Source organism: Myiozetetes cayanensis, unplaced genomic scaffold (genome assembly GCF_022539395.1).
Source record: "Myiozetetes cayanensis isolate MyiCay16 unplaced genomic scaffold, myiCay2020 scf12, whole genome shotgun sequence".
Classification (NCBI taxonomy): Eukaryota; Metazoa; Chordata; class Aves; order Passeriformes; family Tyrannidae; genus Myiozetetes; species Myiozetetes cayanensis.
The window spans coordinates 18,983,217-19,003,495 of NW_026086826.1; the positions used below are offsets into that span (position 1 = coordinate 18,983,217).

A 20,279-nucleotide genomic window follows, 5' to 3' on the forward strand; every position below is an offset into this window, starting at 1 on the left:
TTCTTCTCAAGTAAGCACAATTTACGTGATACTGCTTGTGGATGCCCATGGATTCAGAAAACAATTACCTTCTTTCCAGTCTTTTGTGCCAAAAAAATAAACAAGAGCACTGAGTATCATGAACATGAAAACAACAGCAACTGCCTTGGAAAAGAGGAGGGAGGTGGTCAAGCAATAGAGAAGGAAACACAAGGATTTTAAGACCATTCCTGGGAGGAATGGGGCCGCAGCACTCACCACTGCAGCTTCAGTGCAAGGAGCTGACTCCTTTCCAAATGCCACACAGAATCTGTCATTCTGTATTTAGCAGAGGCTGTGAAATCACACTTCAGCAATAACACATCTAAGAGACACTCAACAAACCGGTAACTGAAGAGGTGACAAGGTTAGATGGACAACACCGGTCTCCGTATTGCATTGTATTTTATCAAGTGCGTTAACATAGGCAGAGGCCTTTGTCAAAACAGGCCTTAAAGAGCTTTCAGAACTTAATATCCAAACCGGATCACCACAAAGGTATATGTGTTTTCGCTTTTAACAGTTTCCTACAGACAGCATCATCCAGAAGTCTACCAGGGAAAGAATGGAGGATAGAGATGGGGAAAGGAAGCAGCTCCTGGGGTGTGTGTGTGTACATGTGTGTGTGTGTGCAGTGAGACAGACACTTGCCAATTCTTCAAAAACGAACCTTGTGTTCAGGGAGCTCACTTCAAAGAAATACTTCAAATGCTGAAAGAATTACAACGATTTTACAAAAACAAACTTGCAGCACGTCTCAGAAAAAGCTGTCTAGGTGCCTGTCTCAGACTGAAATCTTTAGAGCATAACAACAGTTACGTGCGTTGCCATATTTACCGGTTATCCCAGATTCCCAAATCCACCGCCTTGGCTGGAGTCCCGGCCGGCTCCCGAGGGCGAAGCGGGAGCGGCTCTGAGGGGGCGGGCGGGACATCCCGCTCCGGTGTCCGTCCCGGTGCCTCGGGAGAGCAGCCGGAGCCCGCGGCTGCCCGTCCGTGCGGTGGGAAAGGGAGCGGGGAACAAGTGCGCGGGGTCAGAGAGGAGCGGCGGGAGAATGCGTGAGGGAAGGAGCGCTACCGCGGAGGGGGCCGGGAGCGGCCTCAGCGGTTCCCGCGCGGGTCCCTCAGCGCGGCGCGGCCGCGGCGCTGGGGCCGCTCCCGGTGCCCGTGCCCGTGGCCGTGGCCGTGCCCCGCCGGCGCGGCAGCTGCGGGCAGGGCGGGGCGGCGGCGCCCGCGGCCGCGCTTTGGCGCGGTGCGGCCGGCGGGCCCTCGGCGCGGGGCAGCACGGAGCGGGCGGCCCGGCGGAACTCCTCGCTGCGCCACGTGTAGAGCAGCGGGTTGAGCGCCGAGAGCGAGCAGAGCAGCAGCCAGCTGGCGGCCTGCAGCGCCGGCGGCGCCGGGCGCAGGAAGAAGCCCAGGAGGCTCACCCACACCAGGGGCTGGGTGCCCAGCAGGAACACGCAGCAGAGCAGCAGGACGGAGACGCTGCTGAGGCGGCGCTGGGCGCGGCGGGGCGGCGGCGGGGCGGCGGGGAAGGGCAGCTGGTGGAGCAGGTGGAAGTTGAGGACGCTGACCCGCTTGGCGCTGCCCCGCACCCGCCGCACGATGCCGAGGTAGCAGTGCAGCAGCAGCGCCGTCTGGCCCAGCACGGCCAGGGCGAGGAGCAGGGCGGTGTAGCGAGAGCTGCCGTCCGACTGCGCTGAGCCCAGGGTCCAGAGCCCGGGCAGCAGCGGGACCGGGAGCAGGGCGAGGGCCCAGGAGAGCCCGATCATGCAGCCCGTGTGCTTCCGCTGGTAGAGGGCCTGGTACACGCTGGGCAGCTTGGTGATGAGCACGTACCTGTTGAAAGCCACCAGCAGGTGCGAGGCCAGCGAGACGGTGAGGCCGAGGCCCAGGAGCCCCCCTCGGAGCAGCCGGTACTCCGCCGAGCGAAGGGAGGAGGAATTGGGAGGCAGCAGCCCCAGCACAGCCTCCTGGGGCATCCACAGGGCGCACACGCTCAGGTCTGCCGCACAGCCGTTCACGATGAAGGCATTGCTGGTTGTCTGCAGCTTCTTGAAGGAGAAGACCAAGTAGATGACCATCACATTGGATAAAGTCCCTGAGATAGCTAAGACTGCGTAGAGCAGCGAGAGAAAGATGCGGGTCCCGGAGGAGTCCTCCCAGAGCAGCAGCAGAGGCGAGCTAGCACTCCAGGAAGAGGCGTTGGGCATCTCGCTGAATGCAGCTCAGTTTTGACTTTGCCCTGTAAATCCCATCCTTGTCTGGGTCAGAAGTTCTGCTGCAAGGAGTCCTCACCAAGCACACGGGAGGATGTGCAGCTGAGGGACTCTAAGGCAGGTTTCAGTCATACAAGCTGCAAGGTGCAGCAAACACAGTTTGCAGTAACGATCCAGGGAACAGCAGTGTCCAAGGCAGGTGGGTAGCAAGAGATTCCACAGATTGTAGCTCGCGAAGGTGGGTCCATAGGGAGGCAAATGGCTGTGGGCAGACCAGAGCACGACTGAGGTTTCTGTAGCTGTGAAAACACCAAAAGCAGCAGCACCTTGCAATCGGCAGCAGAAACGGCAGCAACTGATACAAAGCTTTGCAGTTTCTCCTGTGCCACAGTACGTACACTGTACATCATTCCAGGAAGATTCAGCCCTTCCACTCTTCATGAATTATTCAGCAGATTTTCAACTTGTTAAATCAAGGAAAAAAAAAAAAAAGCCAAACCCTATCACGCTCCAGAAATACTCCAACTACACAGTCTGACTCTTTTTTTCCCTGCCTTATCAGTTTGCTGGTTCTAACCCATTTACACAACTTTCATTTGAAGCAAGGTTTCAAACTAGTATCAGTCACTTCTGTCTGAAATACAATTTATTTACTGTAGAAACTCCTCTAAATACTCAAACTGATTTTTTTCTGATCTTATTTTTTTTTAAAAGAAAGCTCACTATGCTTTTGCAAGCTTAGTTAATTTTAGAACTGCTCTATAACAGCAATATACTTTCCAAATTAAATATTTCAAACACAACAGATACAGTGAGTCTTGGTAAGACAGTACTTATTTGGTTCTCAATCTAAACATTTTATGTTTCTTCATAAACCTTAGCCTGTCTCAGCCTGTAGGAAATCCTGCATTGCCAACCTGCTGGAGGTGAACACTGGTGCTGGCAAGTACACAGATAACACAGAATCAGTGTAGCATTTGAAATGGTCTCACACCAGAATTAGTTCCTTCAGAGACTAATGACAGGTGGACTAAAAACTGGTTGAAGAGTAGAGACGAACAGTCCATTACCAAACAGATAATAATGAGTAGGGGGATTCTCCCAAGAACTCTACCTTTGGAAAAGAAACTCAGTAAAAGAACTCCTATTTCCTCTCTAAAGCTTTCCAGAAAAGGAATGCTGATTAATTTTGTGATGAGTTAGGGAGAAAAGTTGCTTTTGCAATAGGTTCTATGTAGGCAACAAAGCAACCAATCTCAGCACATAAGGTATGATCTGTACATTGACCAGAGACCTTTGCAAGGCATTTTTAGATATTCATAACTCCTGATGCTAACAAACGACAGTACCAAAATAACATATTAGGAGGTAGTTATAGTTACAATATGGATTTTTTTTTTTAGTTAACAAAGTTAATTTGTGTGGGTTAATGGATTATTTTGTTGCAATACAGCACATTTCTTATTTGACAGCAAGGCTCGTGTTTGCAATTGACAACTATTGATCCAAAGGTGGTTGTTCTGTTACTAACATGAATATCTATGCTCTCTTTTAATTAGATTGCTCATGTGCTTAAGGTTAACGACATACCTGAGTGATTTACTTGATCAGGCCCTTAATTACCATATTTTTTGCCTGCTGCACTTTACAGTGTAGATCTAATCAAGTGTCAAACCTTTTGAGGCCTTTCATTGTTTAGCTGTCAGTAAAGAACAGTTATTATAGAAACTAAAATCCTCCTCTTTCTGCAGTACTGTAATTGAAAAATATTCTCTGAATTTGTAACAAGAAATACCTCTCTAACCAAAAAGCTTCATAAAGCACACTTTAAAAAGAGATGATTAACAGTTTCATAAGATATTAGCCACAGTAGCATAGGCCCATAAGAGACCTTTGGATTTATTTAATACATCTATTTGTGTCTTTTAAGATCTCATGTGCTACAGCTTGTTCTCCCAGAACAAGATGTATTTACATATGAAGGAACAGAAATGGTGAAGTTCAAGGATAGGTGAACAGAGGATATAAAATAAGTTGCTACATATTAAAAGCTACATGGTTCTAAAAGACCTCCCTGACCTTTCACTGCCCCCGAATTTTTAGTTGTTGTTAAGAAGCTGATTGTTACAGAATACAGACTTACTTATAATTCATTTTTAAGCACAAAAAAGGTTGTACATTAGTTGACATTTATGTATTTCATATAATAAAGAGAATTTGAGAAAAAGGCCAAGGGAGAGGTTGACTCCTATGTACTAGAAACTTTTAATTAGCTGGTTTCCCTACATATTTACTCTACATATCCAAATCACCATCCATTATTCATCTGAATGCAGTGGCAGAAGTCTTTTATTGTCTTCTTTGATTATCACGAGAATTTGGGCATCTTCTAAAACATCTGCTCTATTCCTGGCTTTGCTGTTCCTTTAAAGAGGCTGTGTAACAGTTACACACTGTCCACACCCTCTATTGCAGTAGGCACTTATCTGGCAGGAATATTAAGTATTGTAAATAAATTATCATTCAATGCAACAAATCTGCTGGAAATCAGCAACAGAGTCAAACCACGTTAGAACCATTTGTGACTTAGTCTTTAGTTGAAGGAAGGAAGAACAAAAAGCTAAATAAAAGCACATTTAGATTCTTATGGACAAAGACTGCTGTTGGTGGGACTAAGAAACCTGTTGCATGTGCAAAAAAGACAAGGCATAGTACACCTTTAAAAAGGGTCCTGGCCAAGGAAGGTTTTCTTTATTCAGACACAGCTTTTAAATGGTGATATTTTGAAATATAACCCCTACATCATATCAATGTGTTGATTAAATACCCGACATTATGCAAAGCAAATATAAAAAGGTTAGAGAGATCAATTAAAAAGGGTATCTATCATGCTAATGGTTTTTTGCAACATCATCCTACTTAGAAATACATTACATTCTTTAGAAGAAGAAAGATGATTTTGAAGAGCTATCTTCAGTTAGAGATGACATCACATTAGTTTGCATCACCAGTTCTAAGTAAGAGAAAACAAGAAACAAGGAAGGTGGCTTATATAGGCATTTTATTATCAATTAGCTGTATATGTGTATATATATATATCTCTACATTTCAAAATTAATCAATATTTTATTAAGGAAAACTATTTATAACAAAGTACATGAGAAAATTCTTTATAAGAGGTAGAATTACCTTACCATTATTCTATAATTAATATACAGTATATTTTATATATGTATGCACACACATATGCTACTTCGTGTGTGTATATGTTACATATACACAGTTGCAAAAAAAGTACAGTAAATTTTATTCAATGATTTTTATAGCTGCTCTCAGTATTGCTTATTAACACTTTCAGTACAGTTTGCTATAGCAATTTATGATCTGATCTTTTTAAAAAATGTTGTACCACTTTGTCTGTCTTAACTTCAGTTGTAAAGCAAATGCAGGGCGTTCATAGGTCTTCAGGAACAAAGGCTGACAAATTCAACCAAGTTTTACTTTCAAGTTTCTGTAGATATTGGGAAAACTAATAGGTAACAAATCTGTTTTGGTTTTGTCTTCTAAATTAGTGGCAAATCAGATCATCTCAGCTGCTTATATTATTTTCCTTATTATGCCCTTGTGGAGTTCTGAAAATTTTACACCTGATCTCTATGACCTCACTGTAAGTCTCATTCCTAATAACATCTGATGTTATATGTTACAGAGCATCTTTATTATTGGCAAAAATATCCCAGGATACAGAAGGTTTCCTTAACTATATGTTTAACAAAAAAATTAAAGGTATATGAAGCATCCAACTGCAAAATGAAAATTTAATATACTTTCAACATTTAGTGTGTGTTGCTAAGGAAATTGTGCACATACTGCCAAATGTAGGTTAAAAACATGCCAGTATGCAGTGCTGCTGAATTCATTGCACATGCACATTCTTACCAACTTCAGTTTGGTCTGCCTTCATTTTTGCAGCATGTATTGCACAGCAAAATTTAACATCCTACAAATGAAAACCAAAACATTCCTTTAAGACAAACTGAAAGTGTTAAGTTGTACAATTGAATCATCACATAAATTGCAGTGAAAGATATAACTACAACACATCTCAACAAATATTTTCCCTTTATTTTTCTTTCATAGTGTTTCCTTAAGAAACATTAAGAGCTGAAAGTGGAGAGCAGACTATGTATCAAGTGCTTTTAGTTGATATTGTAACAACTAGTCTCTCATTAGTTAGCACTGCCATCAAATTACCAGAAGACCAATTAGTAAAGAGTAATTACATTAGGCTTCAAGCAATAATGATGGACCCATAAAACAAGAAAAACATCTTGTTCATAAAAAATTTTTATATCTTTGATAAACATGTACAAATTCTTTAAAATACTCATTTCTGTAGCAAAGTAGACACTAAATTAAAATATATTCTAATTTTTACATAATTTTTATAGTTTACCAAAATATTCTTTTAATACATATTTTAACACTGTACACAAGTTAATAAATGTCTTAATGAAACTCATTAGAAATATATTCAAGCTGTCTCAACATAAAAAATTTAAATGTGTATATAACATGGGGTAGTAATTTCCATAAATTCAACATCAGTGCATCTGCAGTAGTCATTAACAAGAAATTTCTCCTGTTAACAAGTCTTCTCTTGGTGTTAAGATTTTAATACATCTTGTATTGAAGATTCCTCCTCTTAATGAGCAGCTTCTTTTTTTCAGTTCTTCTCCATCATAAAGAACATCAGTTTGAAGAGCTCAGCAGGTTTCACCAAAGCAGCAAGGCTTTAGTACTGAACATGCTCAGACTGAAGGGACTGTGCAAAGAAGAAAAACTGATTAAAACTCACTGAAGAGGTTGTATTAGTATATAACATATATCTTTCCACTAAAGATAAGGAGTAGAGGAAGGACAGGAAGGAGAAAACTAAACAGAATTGGAGGCAGATCTGAATCTGCACTGTACAGATGAATAAAATAGAAGAAACTAAAATCTGGATCCATCAACTCTCCTGTATCTACACCTACTTTTCCAAACCAATTCTTGAGATTTTTAAAGTATAAAAAGTCCTTTAAAAGACCACCTTAAAACAATACTTTAAAAATGTGTTGAGGACACACATGATAGCCCTTACTATAATTGAATGGTTTCCACTTATCCTGAATGAGAGTCCAAGTGCTACTGTAAAAAGTTAAGCATACTTTAGATGTTAATTCAGATAATGACATGGGAAACATATGGTGTAGCTAATTATTGAGGAAAAAAAAAAGCTACAGCAGCACAGTTATGCATATGGATACATTTACGATGATAGCTAAAAACAGATGAAAATTAAGCACTGCAAATGTTTCATCTGGATTAGTAAGAAGTCAGTATAATTAAGAGGAAAGTATAACCTGGTCTACTGTATTTATTCTGTATTTATTAACAGTTTTGTTTTTACTGAAATCTAAGGTTTTATTAAAAACTGATTAACGAGTTTAGAGAGTATCCAAACATTTTATTAGCTCATATACAGATGTGTTTAGGAAGTCATTCTGATGAATAGTAAGTCTTATCTGAGAGAGCTCATTACTGTATTAGTGTGGTTATAAACAGATAGCAAATAAATAGATAGCAAATAAAAAAAACAAGCATATTTTAAAACTGCAGCAGAATTAGGGAGAATTATTGGAGACCAACATGAGTCCTAAGACAGATCAGAACCTCAGTCTTGCCTTCCCTTTTCCTACTGTTCCTAACCAGTCACTGTAGAAATGTTCTTTGGCACCCACAGTGAAACCTATTAGTTGAAGCGCATAATAGATACATAAACTTTTAGAGTTCTAACTAATATCACAAAACCACTTTTTCCCCTATATCTTAAGTCTTAGAGCATATTTCCAAAGTTGTCTTTTAAATTTATTTTCACATCTTGAAGATCTGGCACCACCTGGATATTCTTTCCTAGGTTGAAAAGGAAGTGCTGGCACAGCATATGGATTTGAATAGCACTGACTGAAAAGGGTCTGGTTTTAGGAAGGGCAAGGCAAAAGGAACAGGTCTTCATTAATGAGCACTTGAAATTTCTGCCATCTTGATGATCCTCAGAGGTGTCTCATTTTCAGATATGTATTTTAATAATAGATGGTTACACTCAATTAGAGCAGTATTGAAATGGATCCATCAAAACTGAATTCCAAGTAAAGCTGATTAACAAACATCAAAAAGAAAGGCATCAAATTTAATTATATACTCTCATATGTTGTACAGTAATAGATTACTTAAATCTTGAACAGATGAAAGATGACCACTGTACACTTTTGGTGATCTTAAAAGCAGTGTTAGCTGACAAAGAACTGTGAACACCAGCCCTTTATTTTTTTTATTTTTCTGAATATATAGAAATAATTAAATCTAAACAGGATTATTTTCCAGATTAAGATTCATTTATGTGACTTCACATAAAGTTCTATTACTAAAAACATGGCGACAGCCTTAACATCTGAGCTACTGTAAAGTACAGATACTAATTTCTGAGTTAGAAAAATTAAAATATAGCAAGGAAAGCCTGTTGTTCTGTGGATTTTTTGCTTCTGAGGAAAAGTAATTTGTGCTCTTAAATCTCTTCACATGTCTGAAGAGATTGACTGTAATGTTTCAAAGCCTGTAATTGTGATTTTTTTTTTAATCTTTTGAGGAGTTTTCTATTTTAAAATTTACATTTACTGTGACTCAAAGTATGGCCTATGATTCTGAAAGCTTTGTTAAAAACAAAAAGCCCCGATCCACTTTTACAAGTAATATCTGGATTTAACAAAATCTCATTTAAAATCTTATTTAAAATAAAGGTAAAAATAGATGGAAAAAACCAAAGAAAACTGGCTGCTGAACTGCACTGATGAGTATAAAATTAGTTCATGGAGTCAAGGTCTCAAGGTGTACTCCTGCAGCTGTCCCATGCTGTGTCAAGTTTGGCATTTTATACCCAAGTCCTAGACATTTAAACAAAGAACTAAGAATTAAGACACAAGGATATCTGATGACGTTCACGTCAAAGCAGCTGCTTAGATCACTGGGCACAGCAAGCCTCTTGGAAGAGAAAATAAGCAACAAATCCACCTAGACACTAGAATTGTATTTGCACACATTCAACTTCAGGGTCAAGTCAGCTGTGGGTTCCCTTTAATAGGGAACAATCCTGTAGGATTTGGGGCTATTTGTTAAGATTTGAACATGCACTTTTCCCAGATAAATGCAAAAACATAATTAAAGTTTTTTGCATTGTGCATCAACTCTCCCTGCTGCAACAGGAGTGCTGCAGTAGGCAAGAGTTCCTGTGAATACACAAGACTCACCGAACTAATTCAGGATATATTACAGAATATACAGACACACTCGCAGTGATCCTCTGAATCTGCTGAATTTACAGATCAGTGAGATGCACTAGCATTTGTCTGTATTTTTGCAAAGGCTGTCCTCTATTAATTAACAGTAAGTTCTTACTAAGAGAAACTATTCTACAGGTATAATGATGTATATGAATTCTAAAGTACTGCTACCTTTCCCTTTTTTTTTAATGTTTCAATCTCGCCAGTTTCCATGACAGCTATAGAAGCAAAAGGTGACTCATCTTAAGACTACCCAGTTACATATTCTCCAATGAAAATACATTTTTAAGAGTGATATTTGAATTCAGAAATACTAAAAAAAAAAGTAAAAATCTTATTGCTGTACCTTAAATGTGATTCTACCTGAAAAGAATAATTCTGCAAATTATAATTGTGAGAGATTCTGTTTAATTAAAACATCCAATTTGTAAAATTTGCAAATAAAATATTTATCCTATTTGGCTAGAATGGCAAGTTTTCCATTCTTTGAAAATCAAGCTTTTCTTTGAGTTCATCAGCATAAACACGATAAGAGGAGTGGATTTTAAGCTTGCACTGATGAATGACAAAAACCATTAGGGAAAAATATATGGCTGACAACAACAGGAAGTCAGTCATGGTTATTTCTTATTGTTCTTTTTGTGGAACAGCAGTATTAATGTTTCATTACAAAGCAGAAAAAAATAGTGAATAACTTTCTCTTCCATACTGGGGGGGAATAAAAGTACTTGCATAAAAATGAAATTCCAAATTTTCTCACTAATGAGTGTGAAGAACATAAATGAGAATTAAAACATTACTGTCCTATCTATCTTAAAATGCTCCTGCACCACTGATGTTGATAGTTAACAGAGAGACAAATTAGAGCGATAAGGTGATTTTCTAAATTGGAGCAAGTATGTGATTACAGCTGGTTAGCTTGATTTCCACTTCTCTGCTTTAAATGCTGAAATTACTTGGAAGTCTTGACAGCCAAACCTTAGTCTTGTTGCAGAAAGGGTTTGTATTACATTGCAGTTCTTTCTGTTTTTAACAGAACTCTGCCAGAACTGGTATTAAGGCTGGATGCTACTCCATATTTTGCTCATCATCTTCAGCCCACTGATGCCTGTCACTGAAAGGAAAATAGCTGGATGTCAGTGGTTGAAGTGGTAAGAAAAAACAAATCTTCTTTGGTTGGCTAATTGGTTCCATTAAGAAAAGGGGATGGCGAAAAAAATTATGTTTCTCCACAAAGTTCCACATTAAAAAACCCAAGAAAACCCTCAGGGAATGCAGGACATGGGACTAAAATACAAGGCAGTACTTTGGATGGCAGGAACTCTTTTTTTTTTTTTCTCTCCCTCAACTCCCAACGTATTAAAGAAGATAAAACAAGCTAGGGAGTAACAAGCAGGACAGCACTGAGCAGCAGCTTTCTGGACCACAAAGATTTTCAAAAACTAAAGAATTTGAACATTTTCCAAAAGGATATGTGAGCCAACTTAGCTTATCAAAAGAAAATCAAGTTGAGATGACTAGCATGAGATGTCTTCATGACAAGAAAGTAAGATAATAAAGGACTATAACAGTGACATAATAAAGAGAAACAAAGTTTCAGGTTAAAAGTGAAATAGTTTTAAGCATGACTGTGTTCAATCAGTGGGACTAATCATTCAGAAAAATTACACTGTCCTCAAAATAAGCCATCTGTATCAGCCAGTGAGATGCTCACTAGCAGGCACAAAGCATTCAGAGACTAAATGATCAAATAATCTACTCTTGTCTTACACATCGTGACATCACAGTAACTACACAACTCACTCGGTGGGGCATAAAATGGGTAACAATTTAGTGCCTTCCACTGTGACTGTGAGAGACGCACAGTGCATACGGCACGTTTAGCAGCAAATGCTTAATCAGAACACATTTGAAAAATATATTCCAAACAGGAAAACTTTTTAACCATTATTATACTGAAAGAATATTGCTTTACAACAAATCAGGAACTTGTACCTGGCTACACAGACTTTGCATGGTATGAGTCTTCCTAAGAAACGCCACTTTTCCCATCGCAGTATATATTATATAAAATACAGTATTTTTATCTCACCTCACTCTTCAGAGAAGACTGGATATAGAATCTCATTTAAAGATCTTGCTGTATTCAACTTTGTATAACCTCTACTCCTCAACCGCAAATGATATCAAGCCAAGAATTATTCAAAGGTTACATCCTTACATCCTTCCATGCATTATTAAGTAATTAGGATAGGTAGGAAGAAAACTAAAGATGTTCTTTAAAAGGAGAAATGTGCATTTTAGAAAGCACTTTTTTCTTCAACATGTTTCCTATTCAACCTAAAACTTCATACTATGCTTAACATATTTCATTTAAATCAGTTTTACATCACTTCATAGTTCTACTGCAAGGAGACAACGATTAATTTCCTTCTTCAGCACAATGCACTTAGCACCAAGTCCCTCTCTGCTGTCAAGACAGCTATTTCACCTGTTAACCTGCTCCTTTTCTCTTCCCTAAATTAATCAGTAACTAACATTCCTCGCTTTTCGCCCTCGTCCTAAGTCATCCTTATCTCTAAGAAGGAAAGACATGCTACTGCAGTGGAAGAGTCAGTGACATTGTAAACCTAATCCCCCTCCCCATATATTTGGGAAATTTTTCTGTCAATGCCATTATGTTGAACCTCAAAGGTTTATAAGATTGAAGAGAAACCTAGTGCTAACCTAGAATTTTGTAAATATCTAGATATAAAAAAGAAACACAGCGGCACCAGTAATTAACTTCTTATCCTATGCATAAGGAACAAGCCCGCTAACTTCGCTTTCATTGTTCAAAATTATTTGTAGCATTAAGTTCTGGCAACTGCCTCTCCAAAGGAGATGACTGTTTTTATTTTCAAAATGTTATATTTTCATTGAACCTGTTAAGCTGTTTGAGGAAACACACTTACTGTTCCTGTAATTGTCTGTATTACCATTTGGTAGTCCTGTAAATTCTGGCCAATTGTGACTCATGTCAGCTTATTTTCATAACTAAGTCACATTACAGTTACAAGGTGTTTCTTCCCCTTAAGGCACTGCATGTAGGCTTACATGCATATATTTAATGCATAATAGGCAGCTGTAAGTAGAATATGGAAAAAAAATCTCTAAGAAATGCTGCTGGCAGCACATCATTTACAAAAGATAGAACTGAAAAGAACAAGAATGGACTGACTCTCCAAAGAATTATTGTTCATTACATTCAATATGAGACAATATTGAAAATGAGAAATAATAATAATAATAAAAAAATCAAATTAGACACTTTACCACTTAGTTATTCAGATGAGTGATTGCTCTCAACCACTGTTGGTGTACTACTTTAGGTCCAGTATACCCAACTGGGGCCTCTGTGAGTCCTGAGGACTGAATTTCTGTGAGCATACTGGATTAAAGAGTGGGAACAACTAAAAAGGATGACTTTTCAGAGCAATCAGAATTCATGAAAAAATGAAAGACTCATTGATGTGTCTCAAAACAAACATTCTCTGCTTGCTATGCAGTTTTTCACCTCTGTCCTCATCTCTGTGCCTGAAGGAATTAAAGTAATTTGTTAAACTAAAGCAGTTTTCTAGAACTTGTTTCCTCGTAGAAAAACTGATAATGGGTTTCTGTATCTAATTTTAAGTCTCAATTATATACCTTTTACCTCAATCCCATGCAGTAGGGGAAAACAGTCACATTAGAGGTGAAACAACTTCAAAAAACTGAAAGGATGTGGCCATATTCAAGAACCCCCTTGCAAACAAGTTACTGCTGCTGTTTAAAGTAAAGTTTAAACTCAATGCAGATCACTTGGTGATCCTGAGATCATGGAATATTCACATTTATTTCCAGATAAGCTGTAGTGGATAAGAAGCTAAATGTACTTTTCAAACAAGAAGTCTGAAAGCATCAAGTATTTTAAAGAGCTGCTTTAGGTCAAGCACATCCTCCCACAGTAGGAAGTATCCACTGACTGACAGAGAATACAGAATCAAGTTCCCCCACCTCACTCCACTTTCAATGTACTTTGTATGTAGGTTAGGTTTCAGTCACATGCAATTTAACTCCACAATAGGACAATGAGAATTTATCTCCTACTGCCATCTATCCTGAGAAAGAGCAGTTCATACCCAGAGCCATAAACATGCGGCTTCTGAATAGTAAGTGGTGCCACATCCTAGCTGTTAACATGGGGGTAGGTCCTCCACTTCTGCAGGAAAAAGAGAACACAACCCATGAATGATCCTTCCAGCTGACATCCTGCTTACATGCAATGTGTGTTATTAGCTGCTTTAAGACAGAGACTACACTCAAAACCAGGAGCAGGTGTAACACTAAAATTTTCTTTACACTGAAATAGGAGAGAGAGGTGCAATATTCTGAAGTTAATTTTACACAAAGCCAATCGTATTTCCAGTGGTAAAAAAAAAAAATCTGAAGTATCAGTACTAATAAACAGAAGCTGACAGGTTCAATTAACTGTAGGCAAACCAGTCTATTAAAACACTGCACTGTTTTATAATTAGCAGGATATCAAATCTTTATAATTAGCAGGATATAAAATCTTTGAAAACCAGAAATTTTAAATTGGTTTTAGATTTTCAGTAGTAGATATATTTATTTTTTCCCTAGATTAGATGAAGTTATTTCTGATTTCTTAATGGGAGTTTCTCTAGTCTCTCTTCTCTGCATTTTGTATAGAATCACTTTCAAGTTGCATTAATTTATCTGTGCATCCTCTTTATACAGACTCTTTCACACAAAAAAAGAGCATAAAATAAGCCCAAGGCAGCAAAAGTTGTTGAGGAATGAAAGCTGCAATGTGAAACCATCAGAAATATTTTGCTCTATAATACTTTTCACATCTGGTGTTAGAAAAAGCCTAGGTTTCAAGTCAAGAGGGCTAATCTTTCAAATAAGCCCTATCTTTAAGGATATTAACCTCTTATTTAGTATGATACATACAAAAGCTTCTTTAAATGTTACTGCATGAAGATAAAGACACATAATAAAATTATAAACTAAATTATGGATAATTTGAAATAAAAAAATCCAAAGGTGGATTTTTGGACCATTTTGTAATGGTCCATTAAAAAAACATATCAGAAAAGGTGTTAAAAGTTCAGGAGTTCAGGAGTCATTTATTTTAGTGAACCTTTCATGTACTAGATATTTAAAGGAGATGGGAAAAAACCCAGCTGAAATGATAATTACTTAAAAAGATAACAGACAAAGGTTCTGCTCAGAAGCGTTAGAGGAAGTCAGAGAATCATGCCAAGTTAAGATTTTTTTTTTTACAACAGTTTTGCTCACAGAAGCAAGGCAGAAAAGCATCACTCAGACGCCTGAAAGTGCTGTTGTGAGTATGAACTTACAGGAGTTAATTGACTCTGGTATGGTGCTGGAGGAGCTGTAAGGCCCATAAAGGAAGGCTGCTGCGTACTCATCTGTCACGGCGCTGTGCAAACTGCTCTGGCTGCTCGGGTTGTTGCCACTACTGCTGCTCCTGTTGTACAGGTTGTTGTTCAGCTCACGGGCATTTCTGTGTGGCAGCTGCAAGCTGCCCTTCAGGTGACTGGAGATAGGGCTTACAGAAAAACCTGTCCTAGAGCACGATGATGTCATTTTGCTCTCATCATCATCTGAAGCAGCATACAGGTTCCCTAGAGAACTGGCTAGTCTGGAGTTTATGGAAACGCTGAATGGGAAACACATGCAGGGAAAAAAAATATACACAGGGTATGTAGAGATATACACAAAAATGTAACAGACAATTCAGAAGGCGTTAGGTGAATAACACAGACCATTCTGAAATAATTTGTGTTTGCACACAGGTTCATCTTCTAGCTCCCATGTAAGGAAAAGGAGAATTCTTTGTCAGCAGAGTTCCCAAGTTTTGCTTATTCAGCACTACCGTGGCCAGCTTTCACCTCTGTCAAACCGTATGCACATGCAGGAGATTGTGTTAAAAGGTTTAGACAGTGTCTGATCTACACTGAAGTACATTTTGTACATGTCACAGTTTAGGAACTCCTGCTGCTTGAAATCAGTTACGTAGTATAAGCCTTCAAGTAACTAACAAGAAATATGCTAAAATCTGAGAATAAAAATAAGGTGTCCTGAAATATCTCAAGTTAGTTACTCTCTTCAGGTAAATATTTGTGCCCAGAGTTATTAAAAATGCACTTATCATTCTAAATTTCATTTAACATATATAATTACTCAGGACAACAGTAATAATGGAAATAAATAGCAATGAATCAAGGGTTCATAAAAATCATATTCATTACCGCTTAGTATTCTTCTGAGAGTAACAGTACTTACACTTGTGGGAATACCTGCAAAATGTCTATGCACTGACATAAGTGAAAAAACCCCAAACTTTAGCAATTGTAACACTGTTTCTGACGACACAATCCCAACAAAACGCTCACACCAGTAGGACAGGTTTTAGCTTTTCTTTGTTTTTTAAATCTGCAGGCAACTAAAGCTTGACTTGTGGAGCAGCAGATGACTTTGCAAGTAAATTTAAGCCTTCTTACACCCGAGACCAGCAAGCGCTTGACAGACTGCACGTGTGCTGACAGCCAGTGTAGTACACGGTAAGGACTTGTACCAAAGCGAGAAGAAGAAAAAAACCTTTTGAGGTTCGATCCTGAGGATGTGGCAAGTCTGCTTATCCTTTCTGCAGATGGTGAGTTAACTGCCATCACTTTGGAGGCCTTCAGAGGAGACATGGATCCTTCTGTGCTACCGGACATATTGAGTCTAAAACGAGTGCAGAGTTTTAGTGGGAAGCAAGACTTTACAATTAAAATACACATCTCAAACACCTACAGCCTTTCAATGCACAGACTGGTATTTTAAAAACTGGGAATTCTCAAGTCTGAGAACTCAACACCAAAAATGCAACCATTTGGCTGTTTTCAAGTATCTTTCTGTGACCATTTTCACAAAGTTGACAGAACATACAGCTCCTTCTAGGGTGGGGCTCTTGATGAAATTCTTCATGTTTTGAAATTGAGCCGTATATGTGCTACACTGGACTACTCAATAACATTACCATTATGGTTGACTACAGTAGTTTATTAAAACAATCATTTTCTCCATCCTTAGTTCAAGGGATATTATCAGGATCAGATCTTAACAGATCAAACAACTCGGGTACAAATCTCCAACTACAAGCACAGAAGTAATGACATTAAACAGAAATAGCTTTAATTACCAAGAAAAGGGTTTTTGAGTTTGATTACTCCATATTTTCAATGTTAGCCATATGGAGTAATCAAACTCAAAAATCCAGGTCACAAAACACAAAAAAAAATGTGCTCTTTTCAGTATTAATGCTTTCTAATGACAGAAATTTTGTCTTACATGCTGTATATTAGATTCAGTGGGGTAAAGCCTGCAATTTTCAGGTGTTCAAAAAACTTTTGTTACCTGCCTATTCTGTTAAGCCAGAAATTGCTAATTAATTGATGTGATAACTATTATCCAAAATGCTGAAAATTAAGACCCAAGTCAAGTGGTACATTTATAACTAGAACTTTAAAGTTAATACCTGAAGGGTTGTGATATTGACCTGGTGTGCAGTTTCATGTCTTGCAGCCTAAAGAAACAAAAGCAGTGGTCTTTATCCAAGGATAAAAAGCCTTTCCCCTCTGCCAAAGTATATATTTGTGTCTCAGGCTGGCTTAAAATACAAGACCAAGAGTTCAGAGTTATTGACAATCACTATCTTAATTTACAGGTAAACAGCAGAGAGGTACTTCAGGTTTTCACAGTTCATATTTTACTGGTTCAGAAAAGTAACTAGAGGAAGACAGCTAAGTTATTTGAAGAATATTTTGTTCAAGTCAGAAGTTTTAAAATGCTAGACAGATAGAACCGTGAAGGTTTTCAGATATTTTTTTAACATTATCTTTTACAGTGATACAGTAAGAAGATATCCTGAACAGGGAGACAGAAAGGTAAAAAAGAGAGAAAAGAAGAAATTAATAAACCAAATCTGCAACTAATAGCTATATACCCAGAGAGATTTCCACCACAGACAGTGGTACAATTAGTGCCACCAATTAAACAAGATCATGTACTTGCCACACAGATCTGATAGCATGGACAGAAACTAAAATTACAAATTATCTCAGAATGACTTAATTACCTCAGAGCTCCAGTTGTAGCAGAGCAAGGCCGTCTCCGACTTTTTAAGGCATTGAGCTTATCTCCCTGTGTCATGCCATTCTGAGTTTCCACATCTGCTTTGTCTTCAAAATCATTCTGGGAAACACAAAAGGATGCAAGCAAGAGAATATATCAAATCCTTTGGAGTGCAGTGCAGTTTCAAAGAAGTGAACATCTCCTCCATGAAGATTAAAATCTAAGACTAATCTACCATCCCCTGCATACACAGCTCCAGCAGATTAAATGTGTCACCATACAAACACACACTCACAGGGGATTTTTGCAGAATCTGACCTCAAAGTCAGTTCAGGATGCTCAAGTCTAATGCCAGCATTTATTTACTTCAAAGAAGTCTGTTTCTGTAGAACATAAACCTCAACTCCTTCATCCGTAACTACTTTAAAGTTATCATTGACATGGAAGGAAAGCAGTAACACAAAATGTTATGTTATGAACAAATGAGGAAGAAATTTAGATAAAGCTGTGTGTCCTGCAAGAGGCACTAAATATCAACTTTACTAAATTACTATAGTAATTTACCTGCCCTACAGTTATTACATGTAGCTACCCCCTCTTCTGATTCTTTGACCTCGTGCATTTTTGGGACTGGGAACATTAGTTCTGAGCTTCCAGAGAGCCCTTGAGATATAACCAAATATCCAAAGATACAATAAGTCAGATGTTTTGAAAACTGAATGTTGAACAACTTTAATATGACATCTGTAAAAAATGAAATACAAGGAAACAGCACCTGTACAGAAATGCATTCAAGATGCTCTTCCAGATTATGACAGATGATTATTTTAATTTATACTATAATTTATATTAATTTATATTATAATTTATAGGAAGAAGGTGCTCACTATATCCCTGGTCTTTCACAGCAAGCAAAGGGTTCCATCAGCAACCTGAAACCTCTTTAGTTATTTCAGAGCTAAGAAGCAATTAATCAAATGCATAGTTCCTCTAAACTGTTTCTTACAGATAGTGTAGGAAACTACAGTTTAAGATTTTTACTAGTCCAGAAACAGAAGTATTGACACTTTAGTTCAGACTTCATGCCTGTGCTCCTAGTAGGTAGTCATAAGGTCCTTACCCTAAACATGCCCATCACCTCATCAATCCATAATACTGTGACAAAGGGATGGGCATTTATACACTGATGCATTACTGATTAGAAACTTGGAGTAAGTTTTTAAATAATTGGAATGAAAGCTGATTTTTTGTTTTCCTTCATTCTCAAAGAACTGAAATCCCTGAAAGAATTACTTGAAATAATGCAAACCTTTTGAATTTGCAAAATTACCTGTGACAGTTTAAAATATTACCTGATCTTTTTTTCTAATTACGAACTAAAAAAAAAAAAATGTATCTGAGAAAAAGCAATCTAATACTAATAAAAGCCTAAACCCCAAAAATCTAAAAGTTATCTACAGCTAGTTATTAAAAGCTCAGCATCAGTCTGTTTGGAATTTTTCTGAAGAACACTTACCTCCCTGTACTGATCCAAGTCTTGTCTTTTATTCAGGCTGTCGCTGATGGAAATGTCATTCAAGCCACAAAGGACTCTGTTCAGGTTTCCATCCACTACTCGCTGTTTCTGCTTTGATCGGATGTGATCTCCCTCCAGCCATAACATTGCTTGCTTCCTTTAGGATACAAAACCAAATCCGTTCATATGCACACATTTTCATAAATATAAAAAACCAATATGAAAACATGCTACTCTTACAGATTGCCAACATTTGCATCTTCCATACATCTTCCTCTGAGAAAAGATTTGAATGTCTATCACAAAAAAAAATAAATTGAAATATAATGTTTAAAAACAACAACCAAAAAACCCCAGAATCACCAAACAAGTCTGTAGTCATCATCAAAGAAGTATTACAAGTACTAAAACTTCATTCCTAGGTGGAATAACTTCATTTTACAAAACCCTTCTAGGAAAACAGATGAACTAAACAGGAATTTGCAACTGTATTTTAAAGGTAGCCTAGAAAACATGCTTGAATTAAATACTTCTGAAACCTTTCAAGATTAATTGCATTCACAGTAACAAACTGATTTGATACATACTTGGCTGGAAGTGTTTCTACAGAAAAAACCCCAAACTACTCAAACATCCCTTACTAAACCTCCAAGAACCTAAGAGATAAAGCTTTGAAATCTATGAATGTTGGGAGTTCAAAGCTGCAAGGTTTTACTTTTTTGTCAGCCCTGATGGCAAGATATTTTATATTAGAATGATGGAACCGATGTTCTTTCCCAATCCCGTTCTGATGTTACTGGTGACATTGCTTGAATTTTGTCTGAATGTTGAAACAGGTACCTACTGCCCTCAGGACATTAGAAAATTCTTACTGAACAAAGTTACAGCTCTTAGCTAGGAGTAATGTAAATATAAGTCAAAAAAAATCTGAACTATCTTTGCCTATCTATAAAATCAAACC

General features: G+C 38.0%; 2 protein-coding genes across 2 annotated transcripts in view; both read right to left on the reverse strand.

The window, feature by feature from the left end:
- Positions 1–1,141: 1,141 nt before the first annotated feature.
- Positions 1,142–2,713, reverse strand: GPR88 (G protein-coupled receptor 88). Its single transcript, XM_050306816.1, has one exon. The coding sequence runs from the start codon at positions 2,228–2,230 to the stop codon at positions 1,142–1,144; it is 1,089 nt and encodes a 362-aa protein (XP_050162773.1). The 5' UTR covers positions 2,231–2,713.
- A 2,402-nt stretch (positions 2,714–5,115) lies between these two features.
- CDC14A (cell division cycle 14A) overlaps positions 5,116–20,279 on the reverse strand; it is a 55,447-nt gene continuing 40,283 nt past the window's right edge. Inside the window, 8 exon segments of the mRNA XM_050306801.1 lie at positions 5,116–7,061; positions 13,776–13,855; positions 15,021–15,081; positions 15,083–15,343; positions 16,285–16,413; positions 17,207–17,254; positions 17,807–17,922; positions 19,319–19,475. Of these exon segments, the coding sequence (XP_050162758.1) occupies positions 13,823–13,855; positions 15,021–15,081; positions 15,083–15,343; positions 16,285–16,413; positions 17,207–17,254; positions 17,807–17,922; positions 19,319–19,475 (805 nt within the window). The 3' untranslated portion in view covers positions 5,116–7,061; positions 13,776–13,822.

Excerpts from the sequence above, each read along its gene's own strand:
- GPR88 (XM_050306816.1), bottom strand. The coding sequence starts at position 2,230 with ATGCCCAACGCCTCTTCCTGGAGTGCTAGCTCGCCTCTGCTGCTGCTC.